Below are 16,784 nucleotides of genomic sequence, written 5' to 3' on the forward strand. Positions count from 1 at the left end.
GAAAACCATGTCTTAAAAGAGGGACACAAAATGCATATGTGGATAGAGGACGTCTAGTGAGGACACAAGATGAATGACCAGAAGCTGACCACAAGGGATGGGAGGGTGCTGAGAGACTGGGAATATCTCTTACCTGCCAGGGGACTCAAGAAGATCTCCCCAACTGGGTTCACAAAGGAAACACCAGGCTGCCCATCAGCTGTGATATCATCGGTTTCAGCAGCATGACCACCTGGGAGGAGAAGGAAGGGTCACAATTTCAAGAGCTCCCAAAGAGGAGCATGGGGGAGTCTGTGGATTGTCCAGATTGCCAGACTTTATTTTCAGACTTCTAAAAGCTGGAATTTAACAGTTAGGTTTTCCAGCGAGATCATGTGATTGGCCCTTCAGCACTGCTAAGCACAGGTGCACCTAGGTAATTTTGGAGCCTGGACTTAAAGGCTTTTTGAGGCCACCCCCCCGCCAATTAAGATCATTTTTTAACACATAGGGGCTTGAGGGCACAAACCACACCACCCAGGACAGCCTAAAGAGGGATTGGGGGCCCCTGCGGGTGTGGAAGCCTGGAACTTCAGCCTCAAAGTCCAGGGGTAGGAGCACCTCTGCTGCTAAGGCACTGTCTCTTTTACAACGAGCTGTAGACAGATCTATTATTTTGGTTCCACACGGCACTTAAAATAATGCTATATTGCTCATTCCATTCCCACAATCTCTGTCCCCATGGCAAAGGTGCCAGCCACAACAATGCTAAGCATTTAAAAAAATATTTGCTCTCTAATTTTTTGTTGCTGTTATTGTTCTGAGAAGGGGGCAGAAGGCCATTAAAAAAACTCCCATGGGAAAGTGCTTGCACTAGCACTTTTGTCCAAAATAATACTTTTAATAATAATAAAAAGAACTGGACAAAGCAGTTTCATGTATGGGGGTGGGAATAGTGACGTAAACTGGGGATTCACCAGCCACATCACCAACTGGCTCATGAACCACTCCTTTTGGGGTTAATCAAAAGTGTTTTGCCAGATTACACTGGATAGCCTGCTGCTATGATGGCGTATTAAGTCAGAAAAATCACCACAAAACAGGTATTTAAAATGATGGGAGTACAAAATGGGAAATACTGGATTACAAGAGTCTGGCAGCAACATCATCTGGATGTTCTGTAATTACTGATTCAACAAATGTATATTCTGCTTTTCCTCCAAGGGGCCCAGAGTGGTAGATATGTTTACATTTATCTTCATAACAACTCTGTGAGGTAGGTTAGCTGAGAGATAAGTGATTGGCCCAGTGAGTTTCATGGCCGAACAGTAACAAACTCAGATCTTCCCAGCTGAGTACAACACTTGAATTACTACCTCACTATCAAACTGCCCAGAAGTGCTTTTAAGTCATTCCACAGTTGTCCTGCATAATACACCACCAGGGTTGCCTTTCAAGTTGCACAGCAGCCCCAGTAGGCCCCTAATGCTGATGTAGGCTGCCCGTCATGTTGGCCACTGTTTACTATGACAACAGCAATGCTGAGGCTGAGTTTGTAAAAATAAATATTGTTGTTTATTATGCAGAGGTATCAGAATAATATCTGCATTGCACCTTACTTATTATTGTTATCCATTTCACTCTTTCACAGATCTGCTGGACTTTGGTGAATACAATAAGTGTGGATTGAATAAATTGAAAGTATAACCTGACTCACCTTTGTAGCCTCCACCTCCTCCACCAGATGTACACGCTCCTCCTCCACCGCCAAAACCACCTGAAGTGGTCCACTGGAGTTTTTCTTGTGCTTGCTGGCAGGCCTCGCCACCTTCACCACCCTCCAGAAGCGACTTCCCAGACCAAGAATATTGGGTGATATCTTTCCAACCACCACCTCCACCTATACAAATGAACGGGGAAAGTGTGTGTGTGAAGAGAGAGAAGGAACATGACTCTCACAGACAGATGCTGATATTCAGGAGAATTATTTGATAAATGCAACAAAGTGAAAAATTCTATTCCACAAACCATTGTCCAATATTTTGCTCACACATGCTGATTAACACCACATCAGTTTGTTGCCAAATCTGTGATCAGCTTGATGTAGATTTTATTTGGAATCTGGTTGAAAATTAGGGTCACAAAGCCTCAGGGGCCAATTCGCTTGGAGGAGCTTTGGCCCAATTCACCCACTGAAGCTTCGATTCTAAATTGAACAAGCCCATAACCAGTTTGGTCTAAACTGAAGCAACCATAGCCAGACTAGGCCAGTTCACTTCCAAAGCGATTCGGCCACTTTGGCCCCTCTCCTTACCTTGCGACCTTCCCCCAACCCCTGTAAGTAGTTATTAGACATGGGTAGAAGACAGGCTGGTTCTTTTTAAAATTTCAATCTGAGCATGGCAAGGCAGCAGCATCTTCCATGGAATCATTTTAAAATGACTCCCAGAAGTGCCCCCACTACAGATCTGGGAAAGGCTTAGGGTTTCCTGGAAATTTTAGTCTATTTCTATTCCAAGAAAAATCTCTTCCTTTCTCAGGACTCCAGGGGAAGAAGTTTGTTTGTTTGCTTGTTTGTTTGTTTTTAAAGGATTTCAGGAGTCATTTTAAAATAATGCAGCAGAAGACATTGCTACCTCATCCCATTTCAATAATTTTTTTTTAAAAAAACACACACCAGAAGTAGAGGCATCCTGTCTCCTGTCTGTGCTTGCAAAGTACCTACAGGGATTAGGCGAGGGTGGTGATTAAAGCTTAAGCTCCAAGTCAAAGCTTCAGCTTCAGATTTGGCCAATGTGACATGAAACTCCTGAAGCCCGAAATCAAACTGAGGGCTCCCTGAAGTCCTGAGGCTGCCCCTGAATCAAAGTAAGGCTGCTTCAGACAGCCCAACTGAAAATTCAGTTACTGACAAAGGACTTTCATACTGACTCCCTGGAATTTTGAATGCATCTTTTGGAAGCAGAAGAATCAGAATATTTGATCTTTCACTGGCAAACATAGTGAAACATTGTTATAAAGTTTCTCCAGGAAAGCTCCAGGTACTAATTTTAAGATCAGTCTTCACTCGTCAAAAAGTATCTTTGGAACAGTCATTGAGGCGAGTCTCATGATTGGGGAGACTCGCCGAGAGTGGGTTTCTGGGGAGTGAACTTAGCCCACTCTTCCAGAAGACAATCATTCAGGCAGCCCTGGGCGGCCGGATCGGCCACCCACACGACTGCTGCCTCCATCACAGGGGCTGCAGGGATCGGGGACCATGTGGCCCCCAGAAGTTCCAGGATGCCCTGAGCAAGTGCACGGGGCGTGCGGGAGACCCCCGAGCCTGGGAGGCTGCTTGCAGCCTTCCGGCTGGGGTCTCCTTGTGTGTTGCTGCAGTGCAGAGCAAAAAACCAAAACAACAAAAAAAAACCCAGGTTAGCAGAGCGCTCGCTCCGCTAACCTGGGCTAAGGGAGCGGGGGACCCGCTTTGAGGAAACCGGGCTTGCCTGCGAGCCCAGTAGTCCCCACGATCCATGGAAAGTGGGCTAAGCTCCCTTAGCCTGCTCTCCAATGATCGTGAGAATACCTTCATTCTCTTGCTTTGAAAAGCCTCCAATCTGACATCAACTTCAAATCTGCTTTGAAATCTAGCTTGCCCCCTCTGCCTTGTTGCCACTTGAACACATTTGTAGTAATGCATTATAGCCTGTGAATTAGGTATATTGTCACTGGATTCTTCCTTTTAGATAGACTATCTCATTACTGTTTATTCCTGACTCCTTCTATGAAACACTTTGCATTCCGTGTCCATGGAGTTTTCTGTTTCATGCCCCATGGATTACCCTGGCTCTTTGTATTGACATTTGGGGTCCATTTTTGCAAGTCATGAGGCCATTCTTATTAAAAGGTTGACAGCTATCCAAACATGTAGTCTGTTCCTTCTTTTCAAAATCTGCAGATGTTTGTTCAACTGCTAAATCCAATGTAGACTTCTCTACAGGGCCTCACCTGCTGCCCCAGTTCTCCCACTGAGTCCAGGTACTACTGGGCTGTTGATATACTGTTCCAAGAACACATCATCCAGGGAACCATCTTGATCTTTCATGTAAGCCTTCCCTCCGCCTCCTGCCGCAATGAGCAAAGGTTCAAAAGCTCCATCTTTCTGCTGCTCAAGAATACACATAATGCATTAAGGAAACTGAGGAAGTGAAGCAGGGTCAAAAATCAAACGTCAATTTAAAAAGAAAACTCAAATATTAATTGAGGACTAGAGAAAGCTTTCCTCCTTTAGGCATGAAATGCCAGGCAAAATATCGATCTTACATGTGAATCCAACACCACTAGGCAGTGGTCTCATGACACGGAGCACAGAACTAGCATTCGAGAGCAAAATCTATATCATATACATATTTCTGTGAAAGCTGTAAAGATTGTTTGGCTTAAAAGTATTAGTAAAACAGGATTCCTAAGGGCATATCTACACTACAGGCTTAATTTTGTGAATTTTATTGTTGAGAAATCTAACATGACTATAACTGAAGTATTACAGGAAGCTCTTGTTTTTGTGGAGGTTATGTTCTCAGGTACCACTGCAAATGCTGAAAACCATGATAATTGAAACTTTGAGGACCTACTGAGTAACCTAACCCCATAATTCCCATAGGAGCAAGGTTTCAATTATCATGGTTACAGCATTCACGGCCCCGCGATAACAGAACCCAGGTATATATAGCCTCACCATGAATAGCTGAAACCGCAAATGGAGAACTCGTGAAAAACGAGGGTCTCCCTTATTGAACAGGCCAGCTTATTTACAATCTCTAAAGGCAGGATGAGTAAAAGTATGGATTGAGCAGAAAATCATGCTTCAGGTCTCACAAATTCAGAACCTAACTAGAAGCAAAGACATGTAGCTGAACCTAGATGTTCCTTTCCTTCCTGCACCTCCACCACACCAAGAAAAGCCATTCCAAGAGGGGAAAATTTGAAGCAGAGAAGTGGCTGGAAGGGTGTGCTTAGTTCTTCCCTGCCTGTTGCTTAAGTTCCCTGTGTTTTGCTCACAGAATATTAGTTTACACCAGCTACAAAGGTATGTGCATCCAGATCTTTCCTCCTTCCAGTGTTACTGTACACAATGCATGCTCTGTGTTTGTACTTATTGGGCTATTGTGAGGCAATGAGACTGTCCCTATGTCTGTGGACAGCCATTGTTCTAGGACTCAGCTTCTGTTTTATAGGTTCTGGTGAGAACTGTATGATTGCATGTTCCATGCATCAATAATATCTGCTTGTAAAAAAGCACCTTTTACATTTTCAGTTCACCATCATGTAACTTTGGCATTACTGAAGTAATGATAATGAGCAATTTCACACCTTCACCACACCACATGGGCAACATAGGAACATAGGAAGTTGCCATATACTGAGTCAGACCATTGGTCCATCTTGCTCAGTACTGTCTACACAGACTGGCAGTGGCTTCTCCAAGGTTGCAGGCAGGAATCTCTCTCAGCCCTATCTTGGAGATGCCAGGGAAGGAACCTGGAGCCTAGATGCTCTTCCCAGAGCGGCTCCATCCCCTAAGGGGAATATCTTACAGAGCTCAAACTTCTAGTCTCCCTTTCATATGCAACCAGGGTGGATCCTGCTTAGCTTAAGGGGAGAAGTCATGCTTGCTACCACAGGACCAGCTCTCTTCCCATAGTGGACAAAAAACCCAGCAAAGTGGACAAAGATTAGCAGGGCCAGAGAGCTAGGAAGCACCCGACCAAGAAACCTGTCCTCCTTCAGAACTGAACCTTTATTATTGTAACAGTATGAGGTCATTCACACAATCACAAAGTGTTCTACCCAGGTTTGGGAGCTGTGTGTGTGCTCCCAACTTTCGGTGATGTGGAAGCAAGGTAAAAGGAAAACCTGGGTAGAAATGTAGCCACGGAATCTGCACAAGCCTCAGTTCATCATTGTTTAAGGCTTAGTCTACATGGCAGACTTAAACCGGCTTAACAATAGTTTCCTCTGTTCAAACAACACTGCGAAGGTATTTATATGAGAAGATCCAGGAATCTCTATTTGAATTCTCAGCATCCTCACCAAACTGTAATGCTCAGGATCCTCTAGAGGAAGCCATGGCTATGAGTGTATGTCCGTACTGTAAATACTAGGTGTGCATGCTGTGAAATAAGTGCTGAGTCAGTTACAACTCCCATGTGGGAGATGCTGAAAAGAAAAACAACTGCATTGACATTAAGATTGCTCCAACCTGGGGCTGCAATGCTTCTAAGTTGCTTACTATAATACTGTGAGAATCACTGGAGCTTTTCTCACGATCAGTGAGAAGAGCTCTGTGGAGGTATGTGGGGAGAGTGGGTTTGACTCATCCTCCCCGCGGATGACCGAGCTCTCTTCTCTCAGTGGGCAGATCGCCCATCCAGACGACTGGCTACACAACCTGCAGCTCCGGGGGTCGGGATGCCTGGGCACGATGTGCGTCGCCCCACCTCCCTGAGCTCTGATAATGCACCAAGCGAGTGCATGGTGCATTATGGGGATACTCCCCCCACCCAGTGTGCCAGCCACGGCTGCAAGCAGCCATGGCTGACACACAATTACTAAAATGAGCGCTCCCTTAACCTCATTTAAGAGGATGGCTACTTAGGTGGGTTTGCCACCGTGTAGCCACCGGAATCGGGCCCGATCCCAGAGGTTCACACAAACATGCAAAGCTGGGCTGGGCTCCCTTAGCCTGGTTTTGCACACTTGTGTGAATAGCCCCACTGTGTGCACGCAGAGTCTCCACATCAGCACTGAACATTCATGGTGAACTTCTGATGCTGAGATTCTCAGAGGAATAGGCTACAGGTGGTTCATCTGAGTCACTCCAGCTGCTGTTGGACTACAACTCCCATACTCCCCACTCACATTTTATCTCCAACAGCTGGAGAGCTTCATTGGCCACCCCTAGAATATGCCGAGCCATGCAGAAAGCAGCTTATAAATTCTAGAGCCCCAGTATGAGGTTGTTGTTTTCTCTTCTTAAAAAAGAGTGCCCTCACAGGAGCTGAAACGTCTGAACTGGACCCTACTTAACAGGGGTGTAGTGGAGGGGGAACACACAGGGACAGAGCACTGGTACTTCTCAGGCTGTTGGGGTGGGCATGGCCATGGGGGCTGTCATGGAAAGGACCTGTGCTTATGAATTTGCAACTACGTCACTGCTACGTAACCACTACTGACTGACCAGATGCTTTCTAGGAGGAGGCTGGAGAGAAACACGAATACTTACCCTAAAGATGTAGGTGGCTCCTCCGCCCCCGCCCCCTCCTCCAGCCCATTCTGTTAGTCTTTTTTCTTTCTTGTACTCTTCTTCAATTTCAGCTGACTCCCCCAGGCAGATCTGTTGAGTCTGAGAGTTGCCCTGGAAGGAAACAAAATATAGCAATTAAAGAGGCGGGAAACTATTATCGTCAACCCATCAAGAGATTTTCTTTTTGAAGAGATTGCCCAGGATTAATTTAAATTCCAACCAATTAATCATTCAAAATACATGTACATATTGCAAGACCTCAGTGAAGCTACCTTCTTGAGGATCCTGAAGAAAGAAGGGGCATTCCTTCTTATGTGAAAGAGCAAAAGCACAGCTTGTCTTAAATGTGAGATAAAAATAATAATCAAAACCAACCAGTCATTAGAAGAGGAAACCAGCAGGTAGGCTGAATCCTTGCCTGGCATCTTTCAGGCTCAGGATCCAATGCCAGGTTTCAACATGATCTCCAATAGTAAATCCATTCCATTCACATGACCATTAGGGGATGGGTTGGAAACCGGGTGCGCTCCTATCCTATCAGTGGCTCATGAGCAGCATGTCCATTTGGGTCTGCAAACCCAGCAAACATACTATCATGGCAGGCTTTAGGTCAGTTGCTGAATGCAGCAGCTGTAAGCCCCACCCCTCCATGGAAGGACCTCCAAGGTTGAATATACCTTCCCAGAATGCTTTGCACTGCCAGAAGACTGGAAAAGCTTCATGTTGTCAGCGGCTGCCTTCCCATTGGACATGAAGGAGGAGGCAGATGCAGCCCTGCCAAAGCTGCTCCAGCTTCAGGATCACAGTGTGTACTTTGCAGGCTAGCACGTCCATTGATGGAAGCCATTGCATGCACAGCTCTCTATGGTTTCTGTGCGGGGGAGGGCATGCTGACGGCTGATAGCTGGGTAGAAGAGGCACATGACTTCTCATAACTAGAGAATCACGATAGGAGGACTCTAGTCTCTCGTGGCTAGCCCTGCCAGGAGCAACCTGAGCTGGAGGGAATTGCATGGGTTCTGGTGATCATGCCAATCAGGCAGCCCACCTCCTATCCCAATTTTAACAGTAGTGAGAAAGAATCAGTCTGCTATTTAACATCTATATGAAGCCACTGGGTGAGATAATCTGGAACTCTGGGACAGGCTATGATCAATATGCTGATGACGCTCAACTCTACATTTCTTTAACTATATAGCTAGGAGCAGCTATCTCAATGTGTGGAAGTTATGGTTGAATGGGATGAGATTAAACAAACGGCCAGTGAATCCAGACAATACTCTCTGGAGGCATTAACTTTGCATGTGATAGAGGAGGCACTTCTGCATGTGACCAGGTACAGAGTCTCAGAGTAAACCTGGATTCTGACTTGCTTCTAAACAGGCAGTATCCAATCCTTCTTAGAGACAATGGATCTTGCAACACTAATCCATATTCTGTATCCTTTACTGTAATGCTCATACATAACTGCTGTAATGCTCATGAAGACAATCCAAAAGCTGCAGCTGGTTCAAAATGCAGCTGCGCAAAAGGTATTTTCAGCTGATTATAGACCTATTGCACTAGTTGTCATTTTGCTTTTGGGCTGAATTCAAGGGGCTGCTACCTGTCTTTCAAGTTCTTCTCGGCCTGGGCCCTACACAGCTTTGAGACCACCATTTCCTGTGTAAGCCTCTGTGCCAGAAGCATTCTAAGGTTCTTGAGTGCTTCCCCTAATGAGGTGTGGATATTCTTCTATTTTATGGTAGACGTTGCAAGGCATGGGGCTGCTGACCTTGTCATTTGTTCTGCTGATGTTTAAGTTTTGTTCCTTAAACTGCTTAGGCTGTTAAAATTAATGCTGTCAACCAGTCAAAGAATCCTTAGTCAATAAAGAGGCGCTTCACATGATCGGTGTGAAGCGCCGTTCGGGGTAGTGCAGGGAGCTGTTCCTGTGAGGCCAGATCGGCTGCCCACACAACTGCCGACTCCGTCATGGAGCCAGCAGGGGAGGCGGGGATTGGGGGCCAGCAGGCCCCTAGAAGTTCCGGGATTATTATTATTATTATTATTATTATCATCATCATTATTATTATTATTAATTCAATTTATATACACAGGAATTAACACACAGGGACAGAGCACTGGCCCTGGTCCTACACATTAATTTGATTTCTATACCGCCCTTCCAAAAATGGCTCAGGGCAGTTTACAAAGAGAAATAACAAACAAATAAGATAGATCCCTGTCCCCAAAGGGCTCACAATATATATTTTTTAAAAACATAAGACACACACCAGCAACAGTCACTTGAGGTACTATGCTGGGGGTGGATACGGCCAGTTACTCTCCCCCTGCGAAATAAAGAGAATCACCACGGTAAAAGGTGCCTCTTTGCCCAGTTAGCAGGGGATGCCCTGTGCAAGTGTGTGGGGCATTCCGGAGAGACCCGCGGGGGCTGGGAGGCTTGTTTCAGCCTCCCGGTGGGGGTCTCCTCATGTATTGCCGCAGTGTGGAGCCACGCTGCAGCAGCACACGATCCACAAGATGGGGGTATCTGAGCACTTGCTCTGCTAACTAAAGGGAGGGCTTGTTTTTGCAGTTTGCGGCTGGGAGCCGCGTGGCTCTTGTGGCAGCAGATGACTAGGGGAAATCAGGCTAGGCTCCCTTAGCCCGATTTCCCCTGGTCATGAGAATAGCTTCAATGTGTGTTTCAACAGATTAAACTATTTATTAAATTTGTTAAATTTTGATTACATGACTAGAACACTATTTATGAATCAAGACACATACTTTCTTAGTTTCCATGCATGTGCCATTGCAGGGACTCACCCAATGGCGTATTAACGCATAGGCAAGATAGGCACTTGCCTACGGTGGCAAATATTGAGAGGTGGAAAATTTTCAGGGGGTCAGGGGCAAATTAAATCTTTTTCTTAACCTTTTAAAACCACTACTGCACTTAGGGGTTGGTAGTGGAGATGGGGGGTTGCCAGCAGGGGTGGCACTCCAGCGGCGCTGGCAGCAGTGAGGGGAGACTGAGGCAGGGGAGGCAGCAGCAAGAGCTCCTTCTGTGGGCCAGCCTCCTACCCAAATGAGAGGCTGGGCCATTTTCGACCCATTTCAGGGCTCTCTGCACACCCATCGGCTGCCCCCCATCACTGCCACCATCCCCACTGCACCGTCGCCATTCCACCGGCAGTTTAAAAAGGTTAAAAAAAGATTTAACTTGCCCCTCCACCCCAAGCCCTCGAATCAGGGTGGCAAATCTTTTTTGCTTACAGGCAGCAAAGAACTTAATCCACCCCTGGATTCAGCACAGAAGAGGCATTCCTTCCTATGTGAGAGAGCACAGGGAATGCACTTCGTAGAAGTGCTGGTATTAAAATCCATGGGTAGCATTCAGAATAGTGTAAATGCTGTTGCACTAGCATAAGGGCACACAGTTGTTGTATGAAGAAGACTAGTCTTCTAATCTAATCCATACTAATCTAAGTATCTAATCCATACTTCTAATCCATCCTAATCTTTTCCAGACTAGCTCTTGTGCTAGCACAACTTCTTGCATAAGACTGTATATATGCAAATAGGGAACTCCTTATACAAATTCTTGTGCAAGCTGCTGCACAACCTTCTACTACAAATATTTATATAACACTTTTCAACAAAAGCTATTTTGTAAGGGCGGTCTAAAAATTGAACAAATAAAATAAATAATAAATAAAAGTTCTCAAAGTGGTCTACATATAAAAATAAATGACATAAATAAGATGGTTCCCTGTCCCAAAGGGCTCACTCTCTCTTAAAAAAAAGCACAAGATAGACACCAGCAACACCCATTGGAGGGATGCTGTGCTGGGGCTGGATAGGGATACCGTCATCCCTTGCCAACCATGGTTTTAGCAACCGTGGTTTTGAGTATATGCGAATGGGAAATTGAGACAGGTCTTCCCAAACGCGACCTGAGTATCCATGGTTAGTGAGGGGTTTTTTTTTAGTGAATTTGGGGGGTTTTCAGCTATTGGGGGTGTGTGGGTTCAGAGGTTCAATCTGCTCATTTCTCTTGCTGACCTTGCTGTCCCTTGCCAATTTACAATGCCTTTGAGTGTTTGGGGGGAGGTTCAAAAAAATTCCCAGAGGTTCGATCTGCTCATTCTTCTTGGTGACTCTTGGTGATATGACAGGATTTTAAACTGATTTTTAGCAATTTCTTTGTATTTTTTTCTTTATTTTTAGGTCTTTTTGCAGTTGTGGTTCCCCTGACCCCATTTCCCACAGGCTTTAAGGCCACGCCAATTGCGAATGTGCCAACGGCGAAATTTTGCCAAAACAGAACCCTAGCAGTTGGTGAAGGATGACTGTAATTGCTCTCCCCCTGCTCAGTGTAAGACCATCACCTCTTTAAAAGGTGCCACTTTGCTCAGTTAGCAGGGGTATCAATTGCACAAGCCTGTATACGTGCAAATGGTGAACCCGTTGTCTACCATGCATTGGGTGGTTCCTCTTATGCAAGTGGTAGTGCAACTTTATAGAACATCGCCACCACCAATCTGCTGCCTGCTTAATGAGTCAGATGAATAGCTTTAAAAAATCCTCTTTTAATCAAGTATAAAAATGCCCCAGATTAATCAATTAAAGAGAGCAGCTCTAGCTGTATTAATTATTTTTGGATGTTGGTTTCATTGTTGCAGTGTTTCACCTTTTTATTTTGTTAGCTGGAAAGGCAGGGTAAACATATTTTAAACAAATGAATTCTAGCTTCAGGTTCTGACACAATTTCATCATGTTTTTTTTGCAGGGAGGATGCAGACAGCCCATCTCCGTGGCCTGCATCAGGGCATGCCCTTAAAACAGAATGCAACTGCGGGCAGAACATGGCTCACAGAAGGCTCCCAGCTAGTCTTAGAGGTGGTGGAATTAGGGATGATGCTTTTGTTTCCACCACTGCCAAGACACAGTGGCAGCTTTACAAAGTTTCAGCTGTAGTCAGGTCAGCTGGGCTAGTGAGGCTTAAACTAGAAAGGGAGGAAGGAGGGATTATATGTACAACTGAATGTACTTTTAGTTGTGATTTTGTGTTCACTCTGCTGATATATTTTAAAGCTCTCTTGTTTGTTGCACCTTCAATGAATAGAAAGGTGGACCTATAAATATGTTTAATTTCAATGAATTACGGCATTCATTGATGATGCAACCACACACACACACCACACACACACACACGTCATTCACACAATCAAAAACTGTGTTCTACTCAGGTTTGGGAGTTGTGTGTGCTCCCAATTTTCAGTTGTGTGGAAGCAAGTTAAGAGGAAAACCTGGATAGAAGTGATTGTGTGGAAGCAAGGTAGAAGGAAAACCTGTGTAGCCTTTCCTCTTATCTTGTTTCATACAGGAACGTCTATCCAGGTTTTCCTATTACCTTGCTTCCATACAACTGAAAATTGAGAGTGCACATAGCTCCCAAACCTGGGTGAACACCATTTTTGATTGTGTGAATGGCCTCAATATCTCTTGTATTTCCTCTTCCTCTCCCTTAAGCTGGTTCCACAATGCACACCCACCCTTGTCCCCATGTAGTTACGCACAAGAGTTTCTCCTTCAAACTTTTCAACATTCACCAAAAGACACATGGCATATATGTGGCAAACTGGTCTGGCACATAAAACATGAATTGGCCCTTCATATGGCCCAGTTCTTCAACAGGCCCTACAACTCAAGTAGCAAGGCAAGCTCAATGTTGGGGAAAGCTCATGATAGCAATAAATTGTTTTGCAAGCTTGAGTTTCATTGAGACTGTGTACCCCAACTGTACTTAATTGTTTGGTCTTTCTGGCATGCCTTTCTAGTAAACATTCAAAAGCTCATTAGAGCAGTGGAAAAATCACTATTAATTTTTATAGGTTCTGGATTTGATCCCTAAACTCTATGTGGATACAAATTATTTTTATTCTCCTTTTGTACAGAGCCAAATGCAATGAAGAGTTGACATTACTGAGCAAACCTAGTCCAGTATTGAAAGTCAGCAAAATCCACTCTCTAGAGAAATGTGTTTTGCATGAATCGGATCACAGCTCATCGTTGAGCACAGTTGCTCCATTAAGGCAAATGAGAAGGGAGGAAACCTCCCTTTGAACACAATAGGGATTTGATCTTGATGCCGACCTTTCAGCTTTAGTGTATAAATAATAGTAAAGACCTACATTTCCTTGGAGAAACAGTTACATCCAATCTGGAGAGCAATATGTTTTGCATGAGGAACAACATGTGGCAGCTTCATTAAAGCAAATGAAAGGGGGAACCAAGCTGACAAGCAGATTTTGAATTCCAGAATCAATATTTTAAAATGGACTCACTGTGGCTATTCCCCCCCCCCCTTTTCATACAGGCTTATTGTCATTTCAATCTCTCTTAGAACCAGTTTATATATTCAGCAGAATCAAGGGCAAAGCTTTTTCTGGAATGTGCCACTTCAGGCTGCAGCTGGTGTGTTCCCCTCCCGCTACAAAAAGAAAAAAACCTTCTCTGCACACAGAAAAAGAGCATGACCAGCAGAAAGCTAGGCTGAAACCTTTTGCCTAATTTGTTACTTTTGTTAGTACAAGGAGTTGTTTAGATGGGGGAGTATCTAAACACGCAGCCTCCCACCTACAGTCTGAGGGTCCAACTGGATATAATGTTAAATGCATCAATGTCTCATTAGGGGCTCAGATTTACTCACAACTAGCAGCTGCATAGGACTGCAATTTGGATCAGGACTATGTCACAGCGGAGTGAAGGTGCTTCATTCTGTATTATTTAAAACTGTACCCCACCTTTCTCACAAGTGACTAAAGGCAGTAATACTTAAACAAAACAAAACAAAAACCACACCTTTACTTCTGTGCTGTTTTTGTGAGATGAAAACCACTCTCCTGAAGAGGCTATTTAACCCTGAAAGAGCAAGTTGCTACACGGTGAGACTATTCACACGTGCGTGCAAAACTGGGCGAAGGGAGCAAAGCATAGCTTTGCGTGTGTGTGTGTAAACTGCTGGGATCGGGCTGATCCCGGCAGCAACACGGCAGCAAACCCTGCCAAATAGCCACCCATTAAAACAAGGTGGAGCGTGACTGCTCCCTGAACCCTTTTTTTCCGATTGGCTGCCAGACTGTGGGGAGCCCGGGGAGGGGAGGGGGGATTCCCATGGTGCACCGTGCACTCCCATGGTATTTCTAAGGGCTGGGAGGACACATTCCGGCCCCCGGCCCTCCCTGCTGCCTCAGCACATGGGGAATTGTCTGGGTGTGCAGGGAGCGCGCGCAGCAACGCTGGATGGATTGTCTGTGGGGAAGGTAGGTTTAATGCGCCATCCCCACAGCCCACTCTGGAGCCCTTCTCACTACTAGTAAGAAGAGGCTCTGTGTGTGTGTGTGTGTGTGTGTGTGTGTGTGTGTGTGTGTGTGCGCGCGCGCGCACGCTGAAAGTGCAATTTGGGCAGTATAGAAGTTTGATAGATAGATAGATAGACAGGATAGATAGATAAATTTAACATCTCATCTAGATTGGCCCTGAATGTCTTCCAGACCAGGAAGAGTGTTTACATTTAATTCAGGTGAATATATGAGTCAATACAGATGATACATCCAAACTGGTTGCATTCCTATGTGATCAGGGACAAAAAGAGCACTTTTTATCAGCTCCAGCTGATATGTCACCTATACCTTTATCTGGAGGTAAATGATCTTTACACATTGGAGCATATGTTGGTAACCTCCAGGACTGATTACTGTAATGCACTGTATGTGGGGATGCCTTTGAACGTAGTCTGGAAACTACAGTTGCCACAGAATACAGTTTGCAGACTGGTCTGATGGGACAACTTGAAGGGACCATATAACACAGTGGTTTGAAAAGAACTGCACTGACTACCAATATGCTTCCAAGCAAAATACAAAGTCCTGGTTATTACCTATAAAGCCCTCAGTGGCTTGAGGGCCCCTTCTGGGGACGTCTGGTTACGGATGCCACCAGCTCATTTGGTAGTGACTTGGGACTGGGCCTTCTCTGTGGCTGCTCCTAGGGATATGCAAAATGTTTCAATGTTGAAACATTTTGACTTGAAATGGGCTGTTTCAAGTGTTTTGAGCTCAAAGCAAAATACCCTTTTAAAAGATAGCACATTGCAATGCAGAATTTGTGTGGTCACTCTGTGCAGCTTGTTCTGGCCATAAGGAACAATGGGGAAACACGAAACACCCAATTGTTCCCCATGGGTGGTTCCTAGGGACATCAAGTGAGCTGTGTGCTAACTCGGCAGAAAGACACCTTTTTAACGTGCTCTTTATTTAGTAGGGGGAGAGTAACTGGCCCTATCCATCCTCAGCACAGTACCACCAGTGACTGATGCTGGTGTCTCTGATGTGTGTGTGTGTTTTTAAATTGTGAGCACTTCATAAGAACATAAGAACAGCCCTGCTGCTGTATCAGGCCCAAGGCCCATCTAGTCCAGCATCCTGTTTCGCACAGTGGCCCACCAGATGCCACTGGAAGCCTATAGGCAGGAGTTGAGGGCATGCCCTCCCTCCTGCTGTTACTCCCCTGCAACTGGTACTCAGAGGCATCCCACCAATGAGGCTGGAGGTGGCCCACAGCCCTCCAACTAGCAGCCATTGAAAGAGGGATCCATCTTATTTATTTATTTATTTATTTATTTCTCTGTGTAAACCACTTTGAAAACGTTAGTTGAAAAGTGGTATATAAATACTTGTTGTTGTGTGATAAGGCATGATGGGTGTCCTATCTACCACCCAACCAACAAAAGAAGTGGGCAATTGGGTGGTTTTTAACAAATTTAAAACTTTTCCCCAAACCACATAGGATCCTTTGGAGGTTTTGGGGAAAGGGTGAAAATGGGAACAAGTTTCAAATCCCCCCATTGTTCCCTATGGCTGAAGCACTTGAAACATTTCAAGTTTGTTCATTCTAAACAACCAGTCGGACTGGTTGTTTTGACAGAATGTTTCGGCCATTTGCGTTTCATTTCGAGCTCAAAACAGAATTCACAATCCCTTTTGTGCACATCCCTATTAACAATAATTTTCTCTGTTCAAGGGAATCTGTGGAAGGCATTTATATGAGAAGATCCCAGTATCTTTACCTCAAAATGTTTTGAGTTTTGTTCCAGTTTATTGACCGCTGTTTTAACAAAACATTTTGACCATCTGCCTTTTGTTTTGAGCTTGAAACAACACGCAAAACCCATTTCATGCATATCCCTAGCTACCCCAGGGCTTTGGAATATGTTCCCTGTCAGAATAAGAGCATCTCTCATTCTGTTTGCTTTTTAAAAGACCGTCAAGATACACCTGTTTTCTCAGGCTTGTAACTGAAATTAATTTTAAAATGTTTGGATTGATTTTATCTTGTGAAATTGTTTTATTGTTCTTATCCTTTGAAATTGTTAATTGCCCTTACTATGTTTTATATTTGCTTTTTAAATTCTGTACACTGTCTAGAGACACACACATCAGGCGGTATATAAATATGATAAAATAAA

General features: G+C 44.7%; 1 protein-coding gene across 1 annotated transcript in view; it reads right to left on the reverse strand.

Moving 5' to 3' along the window:
- Positions 1-16,784, reverse strand: part of LTK (leukocyte receptor tyrosine kinase) — a 175,383-nt gene that overhangs the window by 39,825 nt on the left and 118,774 nt on the right. The window contains exons 14-17 of the mRNA XM_053284560.1: positions 7,247-7,378; positions 3,970-4,126; positions 1,697-1,879; positions 134-232 (exon numbers count right to left, since the gene is read on the reverse strand). Of these exons, the coding sequence (XP_053140535.1) occupies positions 134-232; positions 1,697-1,879; positions 3,970-4,126; positions 7,247-7,378 (571 nt within the window). The remainder of the gene's footprint in view (positions 1-133; positions 233-1,696; positions 1,880-3,969; positions 4,127-7,246; positions 7,379-16,784) is intronic.

Source organism: Hemicordylus capensis, chromosome 1 (genome assembly GCF_027244095.1).
Source record: "Hemicordylus capensis ecotype Gifberg chromosome 1, rHemCap1.1.pri, whole genome shotgun sequence".
Lineage (NCBI taxonomy): Eukaryota > Metazoa > Chordata > Lepidosauria > Squamata > Cordylidae > Hemicordylus > Hemicordylus capensis.